Source organism: Calonectris borealis, chromosome 3 (assembly GCF_964195595.1).
Source record: "Calonectris borealis chromosome 3, bCalBor7.hap1.2, whole genome shotgun sequence".
Taxonomy (NCBI): domain Eukaryota; kingdom Metazoa; phylum Chordata; class Aves; order Procellariiformes; family Procellariidae; genus Calonectris; species Calonectris borealis.
The window spans coordinates 46,940,906-46,967,884 of record NC_134314.1 but is presented as its reverse complement, the minus strand read 5'-3'; the positions used below and the strand labels follow the sequence as shown (position 1 = coordinate 46,967,884).

The 26,979-nt window shown below is 41.6% G+C and overlaps 1 protein-coding gene across 1 annotated transcript; it reads left to right on the top strand.

The window, feature by feature from the left end:
- The first annotated feature begins 559 nt into the window (after window positions 1–559).
- On the top strand, window positions 560–24,922 carry MCHR2 (melanin concentrating hormone receptor 2). Its single transcript, XM_075144622.1, is given in 7 exon segments — window positions 560–741; window positions 7,477–7,562; window positions 7,565–7,606; window positions 7,609–7,666; window positions 18,145–18,339; window positions 18,883–19,002; window positions 24,541–24,922. Coding segments are annotated over 7 exon segments (1,065 nt in total).
- Window positions 24,923–26,979: the final 2,057 nt, after the last annotated feature.

The window sequence follows — 26,979 nt, the reverse complement described above, 5'->3', positions numbered from 1 at the left end:
TGCCAGATGCACCAGTCCCTTCACTAATTTCATGGCCCTCCAGTAAGTCACTGTCTCTCTTGTACTTGGGAGTCCAGACCTGGATCCAGCACTGCAGATGTGTCACCAGGGCTAAGTAAAAGGGAAGAATCACTTAATGCAGCACTGGGTGCTATTGACCTTCTTTGTTGCAAGGGCCATTGATGGCTTGTTTTCAACTTCTTTCTGGTCTACCGGGACCACCCCAGCCAAGAGAAAAAGTGGACAGTGGCCTTTCTGAGAGCAGAATAAACACCGTGATTCTCATATGGTGTGTCTTGGGTGATTACCAAATTGTTTAAATTATAATGGAGTTATTACATCTCAGATGTCCTTTTGAAAACACCAACATCCAGTTCTTTTATGTCCGATCCTGAATGTACAAAATCTTTTGGTGAAAGGTTTTTATGAAATTCAGATGATCATTAAACAGTAATCTACACTTAGATACCAGACTTCACTAATGATATTCAAATGATTAGTCCACGAATAATTTATTTTCTCTTGCTACTACAGAACTAAGTCCTAAAGTCACTGAAGAATGAGTGAATTTCTGCCTTCCTGTCAGAACAGTACACCAGGCTTGTTTAACAGATCTTGGAGTGGATGGCACCATTCCCAGGTGATCGGTGCTGCAGAGACAATCATCCTTCCCTCGCTGATTGGGATTATCTGTTCAACAGGCTTAGTTGGAAATATCCTCACTGTGTTCACAATAATAAGGTATGGAATTGAATACATTTTGCAATAAGATTTATTGCTGAAAAAATAAATGATGACTACACTAAGGAAGTGAATTGCCCAGCAAAAACAAGGATAGCAAGCTTTTCATGTTTTGTTTAGCCATTGACATTTACTTCTCATTAAAAAAAAAATTAAATCATGAGTACAGATAGGAGTAATGTATGTCTGCTTAGCCTTTTCTGTTATGAGAAAACACTTAAGTGCATGATTGACTTCAAACATATTCAAGAAAACCAAAATACATGCCTTCTTCCCTGACTTCCGCTATAATTGGCAGCAGTCTTCCCACTAGTACACGTAAAATCTAGACTGAACTTTAAAATTTACTTATGGTACTAGCCAGGCATTATAATGTTTTACAAAATCACTTTCAAGCCATCCTTTATGCAAGAAAATACCTTCTAGTCTCTTAATTTTAACAAGAGATTTCTTTTTCTATATAATAAAGAATTTGCTGTCAAGTGGCTGGTGCTACCACAAACTCTAAATCCATAAGCATGTATCTTGAAAAAGTGGCTTTTATCTTCAGCACAAATTTAACATAAAGATTTATGACAGCATAAGGCTAATATATGTCACACACTACAAGGATTAATAGATGGACTAAATACTGTGCTTTTAAAAGAAAGATTGCCAAAGACCAACCTAGGACTAAATGTCTGTCAGCCCCTGAGCTTTAGTAAACTTTGCTTGAAACTACCAGAAATCCATTGCCTGGTACACTAAAGAACATTGTAGCTCATAATCTGAATGCAGAAGAGAAGAAATGTGGAAACAGTATGTCTGAAGTGAACATAATTGCAATATGACTTTTTAAATGTATGAATGAATAGAAAGGAAAAAAGAAATCATTGAGTTTCTAAAAATTAGTTGTAAAGTCTCTAAAATAATAGAATGGAAGGAAACTGAGAAGGAACAAAGATTTTTTTTTTGTCTCTGGTGAAAAGCCTTTGTCTAGCTTAAATAAAAATATGAGAGACAGAGGGAATAGACACAGACAATGACTTGGAAAAAAAGAATATAATTTAAACCGTATTTGCATTCAAATTTATGGGTATGAACATTTATACACAGGAAAAGAATTTGAAAATAGTGCATTAAAAAGTTAATGTGGTAGTTACCAACGCTAAGAAAGACAGCCACAAACCTCAGACTCTGTAGATGAATGTACATTTAAAATGTAGCTACATTTTGAAAAATAACCATGTCAAATTCTCACCTTTCACTAAACAGATCTGATTCTACTCAAAGGCTCTGCTTCTGAGTTGTGTATTCGCTCTTTATTGAACACATTTTCTCATGCATACATTTAAATTCTGTTAGCTTTACAGAGCCAATTTTTTTAAGAGAGAAAGAAGCTAGATTCTCTCTCTAATTAACTAGAAAGTTATTTATTTTCCGGTAGCAAATGCTTTACTGATGGTAGAACATGGTAAAGAAAGAACCTTGGAATTCCAGCTTCCCAATTTTGTTTGCAGGTCTGCCCGCTAGGGACAAACATTTTTAAGTGTGAATTAAAATTATATTCTCTGCAATTTACTGGGGGAAAAAAACTAAAAGTCCTAATGAAAGTTACATATAATACATGTCTATGCACTGAGATTTAATTTAAAAATTAGTAATTCAATGACTTTTGGCTGGTCCTCCTTGTGTGAACGAATTTCATCCCTAGGAAATAAGAGGGAGTTGAGATATGTTGCTATTTAATTAAAAAGAAAATGGTGGAGAAAATGCTGACTTCAGTGTCAGCCAGAAGTATCCAATAATCTTCATGCCAGCAACCTAGAAAAAGTGGTCCCCAAAACTGCAGTTCTGCTAGCAAGCGTTTTATGTAAACCTACTGACTTTGGTGGACCAGCTGGTGGGAAAATGGCTATGTTTTTGTGTGGAGAGGGAAAATGTGATCCAGACAACCCCAATTAGCTGCATTAGTCTGACTTTGTATTTTTAAGGAAGAGTATGTTACAGAAGAGAAAAGGGAATCAAATACAATTTCAATTACCTTTGAGTACGGCTTTTGAGATTAACTTGATTTTTCATAAGATAACTAATAGCAAGTGGTAAAATAGCATTTCCTAAAATAGAGGTTACAAGTAAGTGTCACAACACTTATTACTTGCATTCTGAGTCTTCAACCAGAGAAGGTGTATTTGCAACTGAATGGAGTCACCAGTAGAAATTTTTTGAAACCACTACATACAGCCAACCTATCCAAATCAGAGCTTTTATGTTATCAGATTTTATATGTTATCGTGTTGGAAGTTATTAACTCAGCTAAAGAACAATCTAATGAGTTCAAGAATTATAACATGAGAAAAGAAAAATGGCTAAAGTGTGGATGGTACTAGGCAATGTTGATAAGAAACAAGTTTCCTGAAAAGATTTTCAGGAGAAATAGGTTAACGTGGAACTTTCAGGGACTGGTCATGGGCCAGCCAGATTTCATATTTTCCCTGCGAGACCTGAGCAATTACTAGAACCAGAAGAATGGAGAACTATGAAAATTCACCTAGATTTGCTTTTTTTTTTTTTAAAAAAAAGGCTCAGAGGTGTATGCTTGTTCTCTATAAATCAGGATCAAATACAGCAGAAAGGGTAAAGGACTGTTTAAACTAAAGGCCAAAACTGGTACAAGAGCAATTGGGTAAACCCCAGTCAGGAGCTATTAAAGGCTGATAACTGGAAGGTGATTTTTACCTTCTAGAACAGTGATGTCTTGTGATAGCCTTCAGTAGGAGTAGTGGAAGTAAAATCACTATTTCTGAGTGGAAATTACTCTGTTATGAGGAGGTCTTTTCTGATCTTCTTGCCTGTGACAGCCGATGACTCAGTTCTGTGACAAGGGTTCTCTCTTCCAATCTTAGGTTCCTGCTTTTCCCAAATCTAGCAAAAAAAAACCCCAACATGTTAAAAAACGTACACAGTGCCCTACAGCATATCTCAGCTGTTGTGTTCTTTATTCCTTGCTGAGATGGAAAAGCTAAGTGTCTCTGCACTGAGATAGCATGCTGTCAATTTACTCTGATTTCTATGATTCTGTTTTAGATTTGTTTCAGAAATAAAAGGCAAGCTAATGTTAGAAATGTGGGACTTCCCATGATCACATTTGGCATAGCAACTGATACATGTCTCTAAGTGATGTTATCTGGCTTGACTGTGAGATTCAGTTAAACAGTAATATATTTTTGGACCAGAATATCTTGGACAAACTTCTGTAGTTATTGCTAATCTAATGTTAAACATTAGATAATGTTGTTATCCAACAACAAATTAGATAGTTGAATTACTGGGAAGTATTCGTGGCTAGATATGGTTAAATGAGGGAAGACATAGAGGCAGAGATGTAGAACAGAAATGGCTGCCATTTCTTTGTGCAGTTTTTCATAACTGGTATTGAGCAAGATTCAGTCTCACAAGATTTTATATGCCTTACCCAGTTGTACAGATGTGAGCAAATTTTTTCCAGCCTAACTTTGATTGCCCAAGCCAGTCATCTGGGTCTCTCCGTGGAGAGACACTACTGAGAGTAATACCTATCATCTTTGTCATATATCTATCTTAGACAGGATAAATTGCCCCCAGAGTTCTGTTTCTCTGCAGTGATTATAGGAGCCAAGATCATTTGGAGACATTAGAGGTCTAAATTTCAAATTGATAAAATTAGCTAAGAAGAATCCAACCCTCAATTAAAAGGAGAAAAGATAGTACAAGTCTTTCCTGATAGATCATTGAGATGTTTTTTCAGCCACTGGGAAAATAACATGCAGAGAAATGATCCAAGAGGGAGCACAGTACTTGTTTACCAGGACAAAAGGGCTACAAGATAGTGTTAAGTAGGTGTAGGACTGCTGCTGTTGGACCTGCTTATCTCAGGGTCCGAAGATCTAGGTAAATCCAAGTATGAGAGCAGAAGGGAAGTGGACTATGGTTAACATCAGAGCTGAAAATTTAAAAAAGCTTCCTCCAAGTCAAGCTGGTTTGCTGGGAAGAGTTAGATTTTGTAGGGGAGGACAGGCCTAGGTAGGAGGATGATCTTAAAGCTGATGCTACTTACCATTGCAGATCTAGCCCAGAAGGGATGCCATTTTCACCTTTCCTGATTGAAGAAAGGGTATGCTTGGTTTTTTAAATGTGTGATACTTATAAATCTTCTTGTCTTTGACCTGAAAGATCACTTCTAAATTAACACTTAAGCTTCTAGTTAATGAAGACACTCGGTCCAGGAGAGTATAAATAAATACTGACGGCAGCACATAATGCAGTCAGAGGGGATAAATAATGACTGATGACAACACATAATGCACTTGTCATGTTCCTCGAAGTTGTTACTGGAGTGACAGCCAGTATATGGATTATCACATTGTCATGTCTGCTCAACACTTCTTTTTTTAATGGATTGGGATCATTCAAATCCATTTTTTAATTAGTTTAATCTGTAGAAGTAGAATTGAAGAGAAGGTAGGACTAATCACAGATTTGACATATTCACAGATTTTGCAAAACAGCAATTGTGCTTTTGTACACTTTTCATATGGTGTTTCAGAGATGGAAATTAACCTGGCATGGCTGGAAGGATGAATTGAACAGCTAGTATCTGTGGCTTGAGAAACTGCTGAGAAACTTTCAAATCTGTGGTGAGAAAGTCGAAAACACTGAAAGGACAAAAAGAAAGAAGTTTGAAACTGAGGCTATCACTATTATTTTCCTGGCGCTTTTTTTTTTCTTTTTTTTAAAGTGATAGTTTTAGCAGAAGGCAAGCACCATTGTTTTCATAAAATATGAGAAAGTTATAAACTATAAAACATGGCCAAAATTATTTGAGATTATAAAGTTTACTGCATAAGTTACCATTTAAACATTGTGGCTCTGAGCCACCACAGGAAACTATATGAAAATCTGTATGAAAATACGTGTCCTGGCCTCCGGACACTGATCTAAAAAGGCATAGTTTTCTGAACCTCAGTGTAAAGCATGAGGCAGTGGATATTACACCACTTCCCTTTACATCAACCATGGGACAGCTGTTCAATGTAGATTCTTTGTTGATTAAATTTAGCATAAAGTTTGCAAGTTTAGAATTTGAGATTCTCATTCTGAGTCCAAAAGTAATTTCTAATTTAGTGTGATTTATTCTGCTAATGTGAACGAAATAAAGCAGAAATAGACTGTTTTAAACTTTTTCATTAAATGACATGTACAGGCAATTTTCAGATGCTTTGAAACCTGTGTGTTTGAGCATAATGGTACTATTTGACGCCTTGCAGGAAACACAGTTTGGGGCTTTTCTTTTCCTGGAGATTTTGCATCCTTCAAAGTTCACAAAGCTAAAGGCACTGGAGGAAAAAGATCACATATGCGTCATTCTCTCCACAAGCTCCAGTCATTAGTGCCAGCAGATATACTTTATAGATGTCTGGCTTTGGTTTCAGCATCATAACCAGATGACAGTGAATCATACTTCATAATTTATTAAAAATGTTTGAAAAAAATTCCTTTGTCTGGCTCATTCCCTCTAGCTTAAATTTATTTCTTTGGAAACATAGTTATTTCGTAGCTTATAGCATGCATGAAAAATATGTAATTAGGAACTCTTCTCACACAGGTCATTTGAGGAAATGATGGTCATCATAGAGATGGACTTCTGAATGTTCTTTGGGGGCAGCCAGGTGGAGTTGTCCCCACTGCGGATTATTCTGCATCTTCCAGTAAGAATGACAAATAAACTGGTACTTTGCAGTAGACTAGGAAAAAAAAATTGGTTAGAGATACTGAGAGGGAGCCTAGACAAATAGTTTAGACTAGACATCTAATTTGTAAGTAAGTGAATTTAGATAAGGTGATTTTTATATGGAGACTGTGGATAAGGACTGTTTTAATAAAGTCCTGCAATTAAAAAATATTTTATAAATATCAGTGCTTTTCAAAGATGCTTTGTGCTTCTTTCCTTGATTTGTATAGAATAAGGCAATTTAAAGTCACGAATTCTTTCAACCGCATGTATAGCATTCTTCCAAGCCTAAATCAGAGGGTGTACTGAGATAAGGATTACATTTTGGTAAAACAATCTAGGAAAGCGTAGATATCACACAAAAGCTATGCAACATAGACATTATGAAACTGGCAAAGCTGAACTCTCAGTACTCAGATGAAGACTGTGCACAGAGTTTTAACTCAGTTGTGTTCCCTATGTATGTATAAATTTCATGAGACTACCTTTAAATATTTGATTGCGTACTGTTTTTTTCCCCAGAGGATCATTTCTCTTTCACCGGTTCCCTTTTTACCTTGAGCACTTGAAAATCTCCCGTCTGCATCTTTAAGCAAGATTCAGCCCTGGGTCAACTGCATCACAGGAAGGCTCTGATCTCTCCTCCTATTTATGCTAGGCTGATATTTCTAGAGTTCCTATGTCCATCAGACCTGTGTTTATTTTGAACACTTCCTAGTTTTCAAAAGAGAGTATGGATAATTGTGCTGATGTTAATAAATTAAATAGTCCATTCAACCTCACTGGAAAGCAAAATTATGAACAATATATTTTTGTTTAGCCTAAAATGTTTAGTTTGAAATATCTAAACTCTAAAATAGTGGTTCTGACAGTGTACTTATTTGTGTGCCGTTCCATTTTGAGGTCTGCTCTATCAACAGTATACTTGGAAAACACTACACTAACTATGTCAAGGAATCGTCTCCATGTCTTCCAATTGATTTCAGAACACAGAAGAGAACTATCCCATATATCTACAGCTGTAATCTGGTTATAGCAGATTTGGTTCATATCATTAGCATGACCTTTCTCATTCTGGCGAGTGGGTTTTTGGCAGCCCTCTTTGCACCATTATTACCTGGACGCATGCAACCAGTTTACATGCAGTGCCATTATGACTGCAATGAGTTTGGACAGGTAGGTGGTTTCAGATTTTCATTCTGTACCCAAGGATAATAATACCTGATTGTGTTTATGCAAAGCTGTAGTAATTCAAGAATGATAAATGCCGTCAGTTGTGGTTAATGATTTTTTGAAAACTGCAGGAATCTTTTTCTTCTGTTTGTGGAGGTGGCAGAAGTATTTTAAGTCTCGCTATAGTGTCATGCTATGAACAAGGCCTTAAGGGATCCTGGTCACCACCAGTATTACTGTTCTGGGTTTATCTTTAGAGGTGCAGCTTCTAAAGTTAAAACTAAAACTAGTTTTGTTTTAACCATTCTTGTTCAAGATAAAAAATTGGCTTCCAGGCAGACTGCAGAAACCTACTGTATCTGTTATTTTTTAAAATCTTTATTAAAATGCAGTAATAGTACAAGCAGAATTTTAGCTTTTATCATAACTACAGAGTTCAAAAACAGCTTCTGTATATTCTTGATCTGAAAGAAAAAGTGACCAAATTCAGGAAAGAAAAAGTCTGCTTTGGACCAAAAAGGTCTTCTTTCACATATCAGAAAGAGCATGGAGGAAAACAAAAAGACAAACCTTCCTGCATAGCACAAGGCACTAGTCAATCATTAAGAAGACATTCAAGAGACAACTTTGAACTTATGAGCTAGGATAAATAAACAAACAGAGCCAATGGTAAGGACGGGTGCTATTGAACTTGTAGCATACGAGACAGCATGATTCCATGGAAGTGGAATGTAGTCACTAAAGAGAGGGAGAGAAAAATTATCAGAAAATAGCAGAAAGTAGAAAATTGAAAGTTAGAAATAATTTTGAAATTTATAAAGTATTGCTATCATAAAGAGACTACACTAATGCATAATATTACAAGTCTTATTTGGTTGACATGCAACTAAAAAAGAGCCAAGAAATTATCAATTCCTTTGAAGTTCAATTTTAAAAGCTCTGTTCTGATATTCGCATATTACTCATATGCAAATATCAGAACAGAGCTTTTAAAATGTAACAAATGACAGTCTTTTCCTGTATTCCTAAATAATTTACATATAGCAGTATATTTAATGTTGCTGTTTAGAGAAAAATTGTTATGCAAAAGATGGTAAGTATTAAGGCAGGAAAAAGACATGACAGTCTAATGAGGAAAGACAGAATATCAAAAGTTGATATAAAAAATTGTTTATGTCCCAAGTAAAGCCATGTCTTAAAATAGACATTTGGGGTTTTTTTCCAAATTACTGAGGGTTAGCCTGTGCTTTTTTTTTCTGTTTTGAGGCAAGTTTTTCCATCTTAAATATACTTGCCTGGGGAAAGCTCTTCAAATTACTTCTCTCCCATTTGTTTTATCACTGCTAATACCAATTACGACACTATAGCAAAGAGAGACAAAGGTTTTTCAGATAACAAGCTCCCAAACTGTCTAGTGCTTGATAGTTTCAGAAAAACACCTCTGAATCCACCCGGGAGCTTTCATTAAGTGAAAAGATTAAATCAGCTATTTTGCAAAAAATTGTCAGTTTATCAGATTTTGTTTGACTGGAAAATCATCCCAAATTCAAAATAAAAGCAAGAAACATAATTACACCTTAGTAAATGCTATGGCTAATGCAGCATTGGGCAGCTTCATGTTCTCTTTCACATTTCTTAAAAATAAAAGCACTTCTAAAGCAAGACAGGAGCAGGTCAGACCTGGGAAGGCACTTCCAGAAGAAGTCTGAGCTGAATAAAATGACTACCACATGCAAATTAATATCTGTCATATTGCTGAATAATGTTTTTATTCCCATAAATCCTCTTTTTCATAATAGGAGTGAACTATGTCACGCAATGGTCCAACAGAGGCTTTAATATTTTAGCATTTCTTTTTGCAAATCAAATTTCTTTGTAAGATCGTAAGAAGTGACAAAACCAGCTGTTCTCTCTGTGGAGCTTTAGGGGTCAATTTATGAGGGATACAATGTATAAACGTTTCTTTTTCATTACTCACTTTAATATGAAATAAAAAACATTAAGGAAAGCTGTAAAACTATGCAAGTTGAGTATGCGTTTTAAAATTTAAGAGAAAGTTTTCTAAACTGATATCAAACACATTTTTTGATACAGATTCCTGTTTTTGCTACAGGCGAACATTACAGAAATTAAACCTGAATGAAACTTTGGCAACAGAACTTTTGCCTATCAGTTAAAAGAAAACTTCCTAAGAAGCAACCCACACCACCTGTTCTCTGGACGAGGATGCATATAGGCACACATAGACAACAATCCTGATAATTTACCCTCCTGTACATCAAAAGTAAATTTGACTGTTCAATGAAAATACCACTTGCCTAAGTGAACTCAGAACTGTGTATGCTGCAGATGGCATTTCCTTGATCCCAAATATTGATATACTCTTATGCTGCAGTCTCTGCTGAGACAGGAGAGACGGTGAGATGGGTGAAAAGAGGGTCTGGTATGATGTTCTACACTAACGTTCTTACTTGGAATATTCCAATAAGTCACTTGACTTAAACTGAATATGAACATTGCAATTAGCAATGTTAGTGACTTCTTTGCAATGGCAGAGGAACTTTTTGGCCTATGACATTTTAAGAAAAGAGCCAAGACTTACATGTTCAAAATAACTAATGCAGATTCAGAAGTCACATCATTCCTTATACCTTAATGGCATACAAGATGCAGCTGGTAAAACCTATGCCAGAGTTCCTTTCTGTGACAGGAGGCTGTGAGGCACATCTCATTCCCTGTAGCATGACTCCGCTGGAGCATGTCATAGGAAAATGCCACTGTTTGGGTCTCTTCTTACAGAGTGCACCTGCTTCTGAGTACTGCTTCTGCAAACTTTGGTTATAAGAAAAGCTGTAATCCTCTTGATAGGGGTTCAGTTGTCTGTGATCCAAGGCATACTTTTAGTATGGCACAGCTTCTAATCTTGTCGCAGCCTCCTAAGAAAATTGCTAAATGCTAAGCTGTGCAAAAGTACCTAGAGTAGAACCATGTGTGCTAAGAAAGGTAAGATTGCAGCTAGAGATAAGATAGTTGAGGTGGAGACATTTGGCAACTCAAAGATCCAAGAAGAGAAACACTGACACGAAGAGGTATAAAATACTAATGAGAATCGGGGAGTCTGAAGATGCCCCTTCACTCCCAATGCTAGCTGTACAGCAAAGATTCAAGGGTGCCATACAGGGGTGGTAAGCATATTAACACTTAGCGTAGGACCTTGGTAGTCCTAGCTGCTGTCTGTTGTCTGTTCTATTGTAATAGCCAATAAATAACTGCTTTTTGTGAATATCCTGTTTGCAAAGTGTCTCTGTGCGTGGGAAAAGCTCCCTGATCAAAGTTCCTGAAGTCTGAGAGTTATAGGGTACCAGTCAATTTTGAGGGCTGCATAAACATTTATTTAGCCTATCCTCTTAAGGCTCCAGGCACATAAATGGAGAGGTGAAGGCGGAAAGATAAATCTGGAGTAAGCAGCTCCAAGACGGCTGAGAAGAAACAGGCAGGTGTTCCAAGTGTTTGCAGCAGTCAAGACTGACAGGCATGAGAAAATGTGTTCCTGGTTTGCCCATTATTGTAATGTTGCTCTAAGAAATATTTACCAAGGCTGTATCACTGGTAGGGTGGGGCCATATCTCTATGAAAGTTATGGGCTTTCAGTTACTTAAAACCAGAACCACCTGATTTGCCATGGACTAATCCATTTACTCATTCTTCACACTCCTTTTTCTGTTGCCCCTTGCTTCACTTCACATGCAGTCACAAACATCCCAGCCAGAGGAAAAGGTAAAAGCCTTTTAAAAGCTCAATCTCCTGAGCAGCCCGTCATTTGACGTTGAGCATAGTTCACTTTGCTGCCTCTTGGAGCAATCCCAACAGCAGTACATTTTAAGCCAATACAGATAATCAATTAATAATTAACATTAATTGGATAATTGATGCTAATTAGTGATATTAATGGTAATAATAGTGTCAGTGTACTATATTGTAACAATATGCAATACATAGTAATAATGTTAGACCATAGGATGTCAAATATGATAGGTTAAGACACGTCCAGAGGCAGGAAGAAAAAAACTGAGGAAAAATCCAAGCTCTAAGACATGTTTCCCCTCTACTTGTTCTATATGCATGACAGAAATATGACCACATGTTTATGGCTTTGCTAGAAATCAGGCAAAATGATGTGCAATTAGCTACAACATTAACCAGGAGCACATGCTCCCATGAAATACTTTCTCTTTCAAAGTGTCACCTTGGATTTCATGATCATACCACGTACCTTTGGTGATGGTTGGTCTCATAGATGTTCCTCCAGGCAGCATCGTAACAACAAGTTTGGCAGAAAGGCAAAAAGAAATGTGGTAATAGGCATGGGTAAAAGGTACCACATACCTGGCGCCTTGTACTTTTGCAGGCTCCATCGCTGCCTCCTTCTCCAGCTCTGTGTGTCCAAGACACAGCTCAGACACTCCCGTTATTGTTTGTTTCAGGTAAGTATTCTTCAGACTTTTCCCAACAAAAGACTCTCTTATTACTGATAACTACTTTGTCAGTCGAGGGCACATGTCTGCCTTAAGCTCCACTCTGTGTTTGAAGTGGAAATTACCCTGTATTTTCAAAACAGCATGTTTTCCCAAATGCACCACTCACTCTTCGTTTCACAAATTTATCATCGGACAATAGGCAAGATTGAAAATTACATCCAAATTGAAATAACCAATAGAAACCCACCGCTGCAAAAGAATGGAGACAAAAGCTGCTTGATAAGTGTTTAGGGTGAGATTAATCTTTTATTGTCTGGGGAAGGGTAAGTCAGAATACTGTCAGGCTGGAATAAGTTTGAGTTCTATCAAGAAAAAGAATCATTTACATTTACATTGAATTGAATTTCTAGTGGTGTTTTCATTCCATTCAGTCTAATGATTTCCTTTTCATCTTTAAGTTCATTAAATGACTTTTTTTCTTTTGCTCAGATGAATATTAAAAGTGAGAATTAGAAACCCAGGGAAATTATCCTTTAAAGTCACATATCAGTATTTGAAAATGTCCAGCAAAATAATTGATCCAGAAAGCGTGAAAAGTCATTTTACAATACATAGGGAAATACGCATATACACAGGCCAGATTTTAGTACTCTCACCTGATCATCCGTAACCTGCCCTTTACTTTTGTGAGAATCCTATGAAAACTCAGCTGTGTATCCAGGAAGACAATGACTACACAGCAAAAAGAACCAGGGTCAGCCTGCCCATAGGCAGTGGTGGGCACCTCTGAAGCTGGAAGATGTGGATTCAGTACCCATCCCAGGCTAAGGGGGTTCCTTTGCATGTGCCATTCCTTCCCTTAATGATCTTCAATGCCCATTAATGCAGTTAGTTTTCTTACAAACTACATTAGTCTGATAACCGCTAGACTGTAGCTGCTATCAAAATGAGTTACAGTCACTGTTGATAAGTCTTGAGCTGCGCTGGGCTCTGGTTCTTTGAGTGAAGGCAAATCATCCATTAAGTCACACATCACACGGTGCCTTAAGAGCCTCAGCCTTTTGCATTGCTAACAGCCCTCTCTCTGAAGCTCCGTAGCTGGCTTTTTGCTGGCAGCTCTGCGCCCGGTCACCCAAGCTGCCGCGGCAGCCTTTCCCAGAGCCTCAGGGGCAGCACTTTCCCCTTGTTCCCACGCTGTGGATCTTGCGCCGTTATCCTCCCGGCCCTGCACCTGCAAACCCAACTGCGTTGTTACGGTGGGTTCTCATGGGAAGTGGCTGCCACCAGCGTGAGAATCACCCCTTCTTCCCCTCCCTTTTCCTACTCTGTGGTCAAAGCTTCTGGTTGACATTAGTGGACCCAAAAACATGCATGCCCCAAGCTTAACAGCAAGTCAGGGCGCAGCCTCAGCGAAGCGTGCTCTCAGCAACACCAACAGCATCATAGGCAGGAGCAACTGGTAAGAAATGAGTCCTGATGAAAACTATGTTGATACTGTGGAAGAAAGCATTACAGGGGGAACCATGTATGGCAGTGCAGAAGAGACCCAGAGAAGGATGCTTGTCTGGAGATCCCCCATTGCTTCTCTTCCCAGCTGGCCACTCAGGACAGCTTTACCTTTCCACACTCTCTCTTTTCACTTTGATTTTTTCCCTTAAAGTGACTATATGCCATCAGCTACAGACCCTAGTAATAAATCTCTGTGCATGTGAATTTGTTTTAAAAACCTTTGTGCAATACACAGTTCTTAATGAAAGAGCTAATAAGAAATAGCCAATGTTTTTGTGGTTAGGTACCTTGTGAGCTTAAGCAGCTTGAAACAAAAGGGGGATCTCACTGAAACCTTCCTGCTAAGGAGAAGCATATGAAAGCATTAAGGCGTTTTTGTATCACCCAACTGTAGGCACGAGATAAAGTCCAGTCTCTTATTAACTGCAGGCAGCAGGCATGTCTAAAAGGTGACTCACGGGGTGTATGGAGAGGATGCAAAATCATGTCCTGTCACCTTCCTTGCAGCTTGAGGGAAGAGGGGTGCCTGGTTAGGTCCACTTCTTACTCCATGTCAGTGACTAATGTCACTTTTCTGTGCTTCCCCCATGCGCCCTATTTCCATCTCTTTCATTTTCTCACAAATACTTCCTTTAACTCACAGTTTATTCACTGATTTTTTTTTTAAAGTCCATTGTAACTTTCTTCAGTATTCATTCTTTGGAAACATCTCAGCTGCTGATTTTAAAGAGTTGCAGTATTGCTCCCTTACTTCACATGGAGATGTTTGCACCACTTGAAAAATAAAAGCAAGCTCAAAGCATACATAGTATACCGTGATTACATGGAGACTAAGAGGTCAAATTTTGTGTAAAGCGGGAGTAATCACAAGTTTTAAGAACTTGAGAAGCCTGTAAATTACTCTCAATTACAGTGATCCTGTAAGCAATATCGGTGTCAGAAGCTATTTCCATGAGGCAGCCAGTGAAACAGGAGACGTAGCTGTACCAAGAATGGTACAAAGCAGTTCTACCATTGCAAATGTAGAGGATTTCTGTTCTTTCTGTCACCATCATGAGGATTGAGAATAACTGCATGAAATTAGACATAGCTTTTTAAGATATCATATGCCAGAAGAGTCTTTTACTGATTCTAGCAATAATGGCCATTACTTTAACCTTATTTAGTGAAAAGAACTTGGTTGTTGCAAAGCTTGAATAATGAAAGAAATCTCTTTCATACTCATATTGAAGCAAGACTGAAAATAATTTATTATCATATGAAATATGAACCTTTCTTGATCTTATGCACTGGTTCCTGATCTTCATTGGCCCAAGGGCAATAATACCAAGCAATTGAGGTGCTGCAGGCACCTTGTTCTGACAGGCTGGTGAACCTGATCTGTGAAAAACAAGTACAGGACCTTGAGCAACATTCCAAGGTCTTGCAGGCAACATGTTGCCAGCACCTACAGACAAGGATCTTCTGATTTGTATCAGATATTTACATCGTGAAAAATGTACAAATATGGCTGTGTTTTAATACAGATACAGCAACATAGCAAAGGAATGACGGGTATTGAAAGTTACTGTTGTCCAGTTAATGATATTTCTGGTTATTTACTGGTACCAATACTGGACTATTTAATCCACAGTCTAATTAAACTTGAGGTTTCATCCTGGCAAACACATTCTTAAGCAGCCAGTCACTTACTAAGCTTCTGCTCTCAGCTGTGTTGAAGAAAATTCACACCAGCATTCCTGGTTTTAGTAGAGTAAATGTGGATGCATATCAAGGTATCTGAAAGCAAAATACAACGTTCAGTTTGCACACATTGTAATTGGTGTTATATATGCCTGTCTGACTTCCTGTGTTTTTAACAAAGTAAACCTAGAATAACTCTACCACACTCTGTTCTTTTACTTCTAATAATTTAATCAACCTAATACATGTCTACATCTGTTTTTCTTTCATGAAATGCTTTTAAGAAGGAATCATGTTATTACAAAGACTGTTTCTTGCATGTTTTTATTGTGTTTTTTCTGCATTTTTCTCACTTGATCTGTGAACAACATAAATAGTTCACTGATTGAGAGACATTTTTTCATTTCTAGCTAAGGTATATCTTGAGAGCGATAGAGAATTAATCTCTAATGGCCCTTGTTCAGAACACACCAGAAATACTACTTTCTGGGGAAAAAAAAAGTCTTCTGCAAAAATGATGTGCTTTCCAAATCAGCTTTCTTAATTAGCTGAGCACAGGTTCTGAGGGATTCCATGTGTAGATGTTAACCTTCTTAGGCAGTACCAGAAACCACCTTAACATTCATATTACACTAGCTTGGACTGTCTTGTTTTGTTGGGCGGTCATTTTTTTCTGCTCTACAAGCACTAAAATTAAATTAAAATTTCACCAGCATTTAAACTTTTCTCAGTTTTATCCTTTCAACTAGTACAAATTTTAAATACTCTGACATGAAGTCAACAGGATGGAATTTGGTAGAGAAGCTGCTCATAGCCAATCACTAAGAAAATGATTTTCAAGTATTGTTTAAATTCCTATATAATTTGTCTTTCTCATAGCAGCTAGTAAATCACTCATTTTCAGTTAATTTCAGAAAATTACAGTTTCAAAAGATTTCTGTGATTATGATTCAGAGTTTTCAGTCTTTTTAAAAGAAACTGAGTCAATCTAACTCCCGCAAGAGGGATGTGTTTCACTACTACCACCCAAAACTCTTCTAGCATTATGCACGACAAAAGGCCTGTGTGATATAGCTGAAAAGGACAGAATTAAATTTTTGATCCATTTTGTAGAGGCTGGTCATAAAATAGATGTTTTCTACCAAAAAAAAATGCCCCAAAGCTTCCTCTCTCCTTTTTTTTGTGTAAAACTTTGACATTCAGGAGCTTTCATTTAGCTGTATCACTTGTTATTAATTTAAGAATTATGAATTGATAAATGGATGAACTGAGTTTTCTCCATAAGTTTCATCTCATCCATCTCTCTTCAGCGTTATGGTTCCTCACCCACCCACCAGCTCCTGCTGACAGAGGTTGGGTTCTTCCACCTGCCCTTTTCCCTGTCATAGGGCGTGAGTTGGTGGACGTGGGGCCAAGACAGAAGCATAAGCCTCCAGTCACCCACAATCTGGGTGGCAATGGGTACAGCCGCCACTAGCAGGGCTAGGACCTCAGTGGTAGACCTCTCATCACGTATCAGAGGGGATCATAACTGAGCATATCTTTAAGCTGGCAGCGATGTGATGAGAATCATCCCTCTGCTGGGGTCTCCACTAGGAGATCCCGCTGACGAGATCTGTATCCACGGCAGCTTGCCTGTGGAGCACCAAAGAGAGATCGCTTGGTGCTGGTTTCTGGTTGTCTCATGTGGTTATATCACCTCAAAGCCACCACAGGGCAGTGCTGCAGCTTCCCTCAAACTGCTTTACAGAGTGCAGTGGGTTTGACAGCCACAAAGCAGTACCAAGACCCAGGGCAATGGAAATTTTCAGCCTTCGTTGCATAGTCTGCACCCAGTACCTTTTGGGCAGGCCTACGGCTGGTCCCAGTATGCCAGATTCTGCATGTGCAAAGGATGGGAAGAAAAAGGAAGAAATTCATTGTCAGGTTTCTTTACCTTTGTTGAATTTATTCTAAGATGATCTGACGCTATTCTTCCCAAACAAGTTGTTAAACTGTGAATCAGTGGTCATGTTGTAGGTAGTCTGATCTCATCTGGAAATGGAAAGGTGTACCAAATGCAGTGGACTTTGTACCTACCTTACTCACCCCTAAAAAAAAAAGAGGGAAAATACTTCCCCTTCTTTTTTATGACATGTGAATTGTTGTATTTAATATTCTTCTTTCAGCTCAAAGATTTCCCACTTTAATCCATTTTGATCTGATAGACGGAAGTTGACCCCAACACTTTACAAAATGTGGAGGTCATGAAAAACAAGTTGAATTTGGTTTGTATCATAAGCCACTGCTAACTGAAGGTTACTTTTAAAGTAGTGAAGTCTTTCAGTTCTATCTTCAGTTATGTGGAGACTAAACATTTAAATTACAACTGTAACAGACTTGAGCACTCCTAGAGCTAAAATATATCAGAAAGTTCTATTTTTTTTTAAATAGCAGTCTTGCCTGTATTAAATTACCTCCAGTCCTTTTCCAGAACTAACTTCATCTCAGATTTTGTCCCTGCTTGCTTTTTTTATATCTGAGGTTTTAAATTCCACATGCTAATCTACTATAATTTATTAAAAACTCATCATATTAATTAAATAATGTTGTGACCAAAAGCATGATCAGTTATAACAACAACATTGTTGAATGTTAAGGGAATTGCTTGAATAAAAGCCATTCTGGCATGTTGTACTAGACAACTTTTAAAAAATGCAGTTTCCTTCCCTTGGGATGGCTATTCTTAGAATTTTTATTTTGTGGTCAACAATATTAACCTAAATATTTTATTGTTTTTCTATTATATTGCTGTGTTACCTGCTTTTTCAGGCACCTCGCTCTTGTCCAGCCATTTCACCTATCCCACCTGAGAACAAGATCAAAGACAATTCGAGTAAATTTATATTTATGGGTGGCATCGCTTATTCTGATGTTGCCTGTGTGGGTCTACTCAAAAGTAATAAAGTTCAAAGACAATTTGCAAAGTTGCACTTTTGCTCTAACCTCACCTGATGATGTTCTCTGGTAAGCTTTCAAAGCTCGGGGGATGATGTATTCAGCTGGTGTTGAGGATACCGCCCATTTTGTCTTTGACATCCCTGACAGGCAGACAGATGGATGGATGGATGGATGGATGGAAGGATGGATGGATTGGATAGAATAGAATTAAAGGCTGAAGCTGAGCCTTGTATCATGCAAATCATTGCATCTCAGATTGTATTGGTAACATAGAGGCAGCCCCAGCGTGATCAAGTTCAGCAAGACAGCTCCCACACAGCAAATGTGAAGGATTTCTGTTTCTCCTTATCTTCTCTTGCTGCATTTAGGTAACTGGTGTTCACAAATGGGATCTCATTGCCCTTTCTGACCTGGCAGACTGTCATGTTTGGAAGATATAGATCACAGAAGAGGTTAAAAACTCCTCAAATTGCATACATGACATTACAGTATCTCATGGCCAAGCAGATTCCTGCCTATTTGTTGAATTCAAGCTGGCTTGTTGAGTGATGACTAGCAAGGGGCATTGTGTAATCACCTTCTTTGTTCTTTTTGCATTTTGTTTTACAGGTATACACTTTATCTTACTATAACAACTTTCTTTTTTCCTTTACCACTGATATTTATTTGCTATATTTTAATTTTATGTTACACGTGGGAGATGTATCAGCAAAACAAGAAAGCAGGAAGGTAAAGTATTATTCATGCTTCTTCCTATTTCAGATGCTCTGCTCATACTGCAAAGGTTTTATATGTAACAGGCCAAAAGCATTACTCCTAAAACAACATTTAGGCACTGCATCATGTAACTTTCAATGCTTCAGGCACTGCATTAGGTTCCCAGGAAACAGGCTAGGAACGGGATTCAGGGGAGGGAGCAAGATAACCTAGTTAGAAGGAAACACTGAGGAGAAAGTTATGGCTGAAGCCCTCCTTATCTGAGGACAACAAAAAGACATGACCCAACCCTGCACTTCTGGCTGTGGGAGGGCACCTGCCCATCAGGGTCTCATGGCTCCAAGCGCTCAGTTCAAGGATTAGGAAACCCTGGGAGGAACTCGGTGCTAGATCTGGTACCAGCTACCACGGCCCAGGGGGCTGCAGGTCGGGTGCTTCCAGGCTGCACTGCCCCTCCTGTGGGAAGGGGACTCCAGGCCCCATGAGGATCCCCAGCCACCGTTCACAGCCTGGGGAAGCCTAGGCAAAAAAAGAAAATTGACACATAAACCACACAAAATACCAGTTTCCGTGACAGCAGCTCCTGATCAGCATGTTTTAGTTCTAGCACTATGTGCTTTGAATTTCAGCTGCTATCAATCTTCTATTAAAAAGGAAATTTATTTCCATTTTAGTATGGTTTTTAATTCCTCAGGCAGGAGGATCATTTGCTTCTTTTCTCTAAGTCTCCCTTAAGCTCATAATAGTCATGTTTTAATGGATATCTCTGTTCCAGTTGTTAGCAAAAAAATGTAGTCATAGATGAAAAGGAACGCAAAGCTATATAGCTCCCGTGTTGAAAAAGAGTAAGCATTTTTAATGAAAATATTTGTCAGTATTTCAAGCCACCGAGGCGAAGGGCTCCGGAGCGGAGAATCGCGCCGGGGGACCCTTCCTGAAGCGGCAAAACCGCGGCAAAAACCGCGAAGGCAAAAGCGCAGGGAGCGAGAGGGTGCCCCAGCCCCCCGCCCCCGAGCCGGAGGAGCGAGCTCCTGACGGGCGACAGCTCTGACTCAGCGCGGGCGGGGACAGGCGGGACGGCGGCCAAACCCCCTCAGGTACAAGAGCAGCCCCCAGGGAGCGCGAGCCACCCGGAGCGCGGCGAACAGGGCGGGCAAACAGGGCGTGGCGCGGCAGTTTGCGCGGCAGCTCGCGCCGGCAGGGCGTGCGAGCAGGGCGCAGCCCCCCTCCAGGCTCCAGAGGCTCAGCTCGTGGTCGTCGCCCTCCCAGAAGAGGACCTGGCCATGGTATCCACTCGGCCGAAAGCCATCGCCAGGAGAAACGTGGCGACCCAGACGGAGCCCCTACGCAAACACACATCTGTCCAGGTCTCCGGCTGCAGGGAGTGCCTGAGGCTGTCCCTGGTACAGGAGGGCAGCAGAGACGATGCCTGTGTGCGCTGCGACCAGGTGGATGATCTGCTCAGCCTGGTGGCAGAGCTGAAGGAGGAAGTGGAGAGGCTAAGGAGCATCAGGGAGTGTGAGAGGGAGATAGATTGGTGGAGCCGCACCCTGCCGTCCCTGAGGCAAGGGCAGCACACGGAGGCTCCGCAAGAAGCGGAAGAACCCCTGCCCTCTTGCCACCAGGCAGAAGGAGGAGACCCAGGCGACGGAGGGGAATGGACACAGGTCCCTGCTCGGGGCGCCAGGCGAACCCCCGGCCGGCCTTCCTCGCCTCAACCTTCCCAGCTGCCCCTACACAACAGATACGGGGCTCTGGAACTTGAGGGCCAGACGAACGAGGACGCAGATGAAGGCCCATCCAGGGGGTTGCCCGAGGCGAGGCAGCCAGCCCCACAAATTACGACTGCCTCTGCTAAGAAAAAAAGGAGGGTAATTGTCATTGGTGATTCCCTTCTGAGGGGGACCGAGGGCCCAATTTGTCGGCCGGAGCCATCCCACAGGGAAGTCTGCTGCCTTCCTGGGGCCCGGGTGAAGGACATTACTAGGAAGCTCCCTAGTCTCGTGCAGGCCTCCGATTACTACCCGCTACTGGTTATACAGGCTGGCAGTGAGGAGGTTGCAGAGAGAAGTCCCGAAGGGATCAAAAGGAACTTCAGGGCGCTGGGGCGACTGGTGGGAGGATCGGGAGCACAGGTAGTGTTTTCCTCGATCCCTTTAGTGGCAGGGCGGAACACTGAAAGGAACAGGAAAACTCATCGGATCAACACGTGGCTCAGGGGCTGGTGCCATCGGCAGAATTTTGGCTTCTTTGACCACGGGGAGGTTTACACGGCACCGGGCCTGCTGGCGACGGACGGAGTTCAGCTGTCTCACAGGGGGAAAAGGATTCTCGCGTGTGAGTTGGCCAGGCTCATCGAGAGGGCTTTAAACTAGATTCGGAGGGGGAGGGGATAAAACCAGGCTCTCTAGAGAAGAGCCTAGGGACCGCACGCCATTGTCGGGGGAGAAATCGGCAGCCCAGCTCAAGTGCATCTATACCAATGCACACAGCATGGGCAGCAAACAGGAGGAGCTGGAAGCCATTGTGCAGCGGGGTAGCTATGACTTAGTCGCCATCACGGAAACATGTTGGGATGAGTCGCACGATTGGAGTGCTGCAATGGATGGCTATAAGCTCTTCAGAAGGGACAGGCGAGGAAGGAGAGGCGGTGGGGTAGCCCTGTATGTTAGGGAGTGCTTCGACTGTCTAGAGCTCGATGGTAGTGATGACGAGGTCGAGTGCTTGTGGGTAAGGATGAGGGGGAAGGCCAACAAGGCAGATATCCTGCTGGGAGTCTGTTATAGACCACCTAGCCAGGACGAGGAGGCAAATGAAATATTCTACCAGAGGCTGGCAGAAGTCTCCCAGTCGCTAGCCCTTGTTCTCATGGGGGACTTCAACTTTCCGGATGTCTGCTGGAAATACCACACGGCAGAGAGGAAACAGTCGAGGAAGTTCCTGGAGTGTGTGGAGGATAACTTCCTGACGCAGCTGGTAAGCGAGCCCACCAGGGGAGGTGCCTCGCTTGACCTGCTGTTCACGAACAGAGAAGGGCTGGTGGGAGATGTGGTGGTCGGAGGCCGGCTTGGGCTTAGCGACCATGAAATGGTAGAATTCTCGATACTTGGTGAAGTAAAGAGGGGGGCCAGCAAAACCACTACCATGGACTTCCGGAGGGCGGACTTTGGCCTGCTCAGGACACTGGTCGAGAGGGTCCCTTGGGAGACAGTCCTGAAGGGCAAAGGGGTCCAGGAAGGCTGGACGTTCTTCAAGAAGGAAGTCTTAAAGGCGCAGGAGCGGGCTGTCCCCATGTGCCACAAGAAGAACGGGCGGGGAAGGCGACCGGCCTGGCTGAACGGGGAGCTCTGGCTGGGACTCAGGAAAAAAAGGAGAGTTTATCACTTGTGGAAGAAGGGGCAGGCAACTCAGGAAGAGTACAGGGATCTCATTAGGTCATGCAGAGAGGAAATTAGAAAGGCAAAAGCCCGGCTAGAACTCAACCTGGCCACTGTCGTGAGAGACAACAAAAAATGCTTTTATAAGTATGTTAATGACAAAAGGAGAGCCAAGGAGAATCTCCATCCTCTATTGGATGCGGGGGGGAACGTTGCCACCAAGGACGAGGAAAAGGCTGAGGTACTCAACGCCTTCTTTACCTCAGTCTTTAGTAGTCAGAGTGGTTATCCTCAGGGTACTCAGCCCCCTGAGCTGGAAGACATGGACGACGAGCAGGATAAACCCCCCATAATTCAAGAGGATGAAGTTGATGACCTGCTATGCCACCTGGACGTTCACAAGTCTATGGGGCCGGATGGGATTCACCCGAGGGTACTGAGGGAGCTGGCGGAGGAGCTTGCCGAGCCGCTCTCCATCATTTACCAGCAGTCCTGGTTAACTGGGGAGGTCCCGGACGACTGGAGGCTTGCCAATGTGATGCCCATCTACAAGAAGGGCTGGAGGGAGGATCCAGGGAACTACAGACCGGTCAGCCTGACCTCGGTGCCAGGGAAGATCATGGAGCGGTTCGTTTTGAGGGCGCTCACGAGCCATGTCCGGGACAACCAGGGGATCAGGCCCAGCCACCACGGGTTCATGGAAGGCAGGTCCTGCTTGACCAACCTGATCTCCTTCTATGACCAGGTGACCTGCCTAGTGGATGAGGGAAAGGCAGTGGATGTGGTCTACTTGGACTTCAGTAAAGCCTTTGACACTGTCTCCCACAGCATTCTCCTAGAGAAGCTGGCGGCTCACAGCCTAGACAGGTACACTCTTCGCTGGGTAAAAAACTGGCTGGATGGCCGAGCCCAGAGAGTTGCGGTCAACGGAGTTAAATCCAGTTGGCGGCCAGTCACGAGCGGTGTTCCCCAGGGCTCAGTACTGGGGCCGGTCTTGTTCAATATCTTTATCAATGATCTGGACGAGGGGATCGAGTGCTCCCTCAGTAAGTCTGCAGATGACACCAAGTTGGGTGGGAGTGTTGATCTGCTGGAGGGTAGGAAGGCTCTGCAGAGGGACCTGGACAGGCTGGATCGATGGGCCGAGGCCAACTGTATGAGGTTCAACAAGGCCAAGTGCCGGGTCCTGCACTTCGGCCACAACAACCCCAGGCAACGCTACAGGCTTGGGGAAGAGTGGCTGGAAAGCTGCCCAGAGGAAAAGGACCTGGGGGTGCTGACTGACAGCCGGCTGAACATGAGCCGGCAGTGTGCTCAGGTGGCCAAGAAGGCCAACGGCATCCTGGCCTGTATCAGAAATAGTGTGGCCAGCAGGAGGAGGGAGGTGATCGTGCCCCTGTACTCGGCACTGGTGAGGCCGCACCTCGAATCCTGTGTTCAGTTTTAGGCCCCTCACTACAAGAAGGACATGGAGGTGCTGGAGCGTGTCCAGAGGAGGGCAACGAAGCTGGTGAAGGGCCTGGAGCACAAGTCTTATGAGGAGCGGCTGAGGGAACTGGGGTTGTTTAGTCTGGAGAAGAGGAGGCTGAGAGGAGACCTCATCGCGCTCTACAACTACCTGAAAGGAGGTTGTAGCGAGGTGGGTGTTGGTCTCTTCTGCCAAGTAACTAGCGATAGGACAAGAGGAAATGGCCTCAAGTTGCACCAAGGGAGGTTTAGATTGAACATTAGGAGAAATTTCTTTACTGAAAGAGTGGTCAGGCCTTGGAACAGGTTGCCCAGGGAAGTGGTGGAGTCACCATCCCTGGAAGTATTTAAAAGACATGTAGATGAGGCCCTTAGGGACATGGTGTAGTGGGCATGGTGTGTTGGGTTGACGGTTGGACACGATTATCTTAGAGGTCTTTTCCAACCTGTATGATTCTATGATTCTAAATATTTGTAAACAGTTCTCAATGGTACCTGTATGTGTGTGGCATAGGATCAAATTCAGCCTAAGCAGAAGAAACAATAATGTGCAAACAACAAAATAATGAAGTCATTTAGAGCTGGCCTTTGCTTGCAGTGTAGGTGAATTTGGTCTAAAATAACTGCCATTCATCAATACACTCAATCCATGACATCATTTTCCCATTTTGACTTTCCGTCCTAGGGATCCTTCTTTCTTTTGCAGTTACACCACCAGTATCCCCAGGCAAAGAGTCATGAGGCTCACTAAGATGGTGCTTGCTCTGGTCAGCCTGTTTGTGGTAAGCACTGCCCCGTTCCATGTGATCCAGCTCGTGAATCTTCAGGTTTCTCAGCTGACCCCAACTTTCTCCATGAGCTACTACATCTCCATCTGCCTCAGCTATGCCAGCAGCAGCATTAATCCGTTTCTCTACATCCTACTTAGTGGGAACTTCCAGAAGCGTCTATGGCAGTGCACAAACTTGGAAGTCAGGATGGCAGAACGGGATGTCAACATCTTCGAAAACACCCTCAGGTTTTTGAAAGGAGGGTCTTCTCCCAACAAAAATGTATTATCTATGTATAGATTTTATCGGTTGCAATAGATGGGCCTGATTTCACTTTCTTTGTGAAAGTGTAACCCAGAAGTGGCTTTGTTGCTGGAATTGCACCAGTGTCAAGCTGATGCAAGAAGAGGATCTGCACCACTGTTTATTTGAAAGGTTAGAGCTCCTAGAGGAGCAATTCTCTGCAAAAATATACTTCCTTACTCTGCCATTGCTTTTTTTTATGATGATTTGTACATAGATGAACCAAATGTATGAAGACAAAAATGGATTTTAAAAAACTGTAGTCCTTTGGTAGTAAGAAGATAGAATGACTGTGGCAGGCATTTGGGATCTGACACCGCATGTGAAGTCATGGAAACTGTAAGTTAATGACCAAAAAAGACTTAGTTACTGATGACTCTGAAGGGGGTAACTATTGATTTTTATCCTATCTACAGCTGTCTCATCTGGCACTCGCTTCTACAGCTATTAAAGGCAGGGGAGAGACATAAAAGGCCCTTTCAGAGGAAAACTACTTTTGAATTAACCTTTGTACATGTCCTTGCAAACAAAGTGAATTCACAGTATGCGTCATTGGAAATTATTAAACCTAAGTTTTGAAAAGAACTGTATGTTTCAGGGATATGTCTTTACTTCTCTTTTCTCAGAATCCCTGCTTCCAAGACAGCCACGAGAAGGGTGTTCAGTCCTGAAAGAGTTCAGTGCTGGTCTCACTACAACGAGTGGCGAGGGGAACTAGGTGCTTGCCCAGGATGCACTCTCACTCATTTCAAGAGGGGTAGAAGAATGCCTGCTTGTTGTCAACACTTAATCCACAAGATTTCTAGTAGTAGGATGTAATGAAGCAATACTATTAGGACCTTACCAGCTAATACACAAAATTGGTGAAAAAAATTCTATTGAAAAATCTAATGTTCTTGAGAGATGTTCACAGTTTTGGTGTTCACCACACTGTGGGTTTATCTGCATCATGTTCTCTTCTCAGACCACTTTCTCTTATCTCAGAACTCCACTTACCACTTTATAGGGTGAAGATAACATTTCACTAGGACCAGAGGTTTTATGGCTACAGTATTCTTGTTATTCAGAGAGCTGACGAATCTGAGACACTTAGGATACACCTCCTCACACTTGCAGTTAGCTCCCGTCTTGTTGTCCCATCCCAAACGGGCCTTTTAATCATTTAAATTGCAGCACTGTGGAGCTCACGCTTTGTGGTCCCACTCTGTGATCTGCCAACCTACTGCAGGACCCATGACACAGGAAAGAAGAAGACGCCTTTCACCAGGGGAAGGCTGGGCTACACACTCCAAAACTGTGGGCTGAGGTACTGCCCTGTCTTCTCCTGCCATCACATGGCATCTGCCAGTCCCATAGGGTGTCACACATACAGAAAAAGGAGTTTAAGGGGTTTGAAAACACTCCATGCCAAAGCTTTACATAGGAAATGCATCATAAAACATATGTGATGGTGTTATTGTAACCGTAGTAGTCTAAGGGTATATTCAAAATAAACTTTATAAGTGGAGGAAATATCATCATTAAACCCTACAGGATAGCTGCAAAATTATAAGATTTCAACATGTAAGGGTTTGTTCAGTTCTGAATTAGTCTATTAAAAGTCTTATCTCTACCTACAGGCCTTGTCATTAAAAACTAATTAATTAATTATTTAATTAACAGTCTGCACACAAGGTGTCTTATCAAGTATTATTAAAGTATGGCCCTACTAAGTGCAAGTTTGTTAGCTCACTGTTCCAGTCTATGCCTGCATGTGTCACCTTTGCTTCTGAGTTGCAACTGTGACTTTACAGGTTGCAGCTTTTTTTCTTCTTTTTTTTTCCTTTTTTTTCCCCTTGCCTGGCCTTTTGAATCAAAGTAGATCACTTTGCACAAGTTCTCCCCACAAAGGAGATTTTTCTCAAACTTCTTTACCTGTTCAATGAGTTACATCAGTTACTCAGTAACTCGGGATATGATATTTAACACTTATAACAGTGGTAAAATAGTCTTTTTTAATAGCCTTGGTGTTTTCCTCTTTTGCCAGTCACACCTCCACTTTTAAAGTTGCTATGCTTCTGAGGCCATAGGAG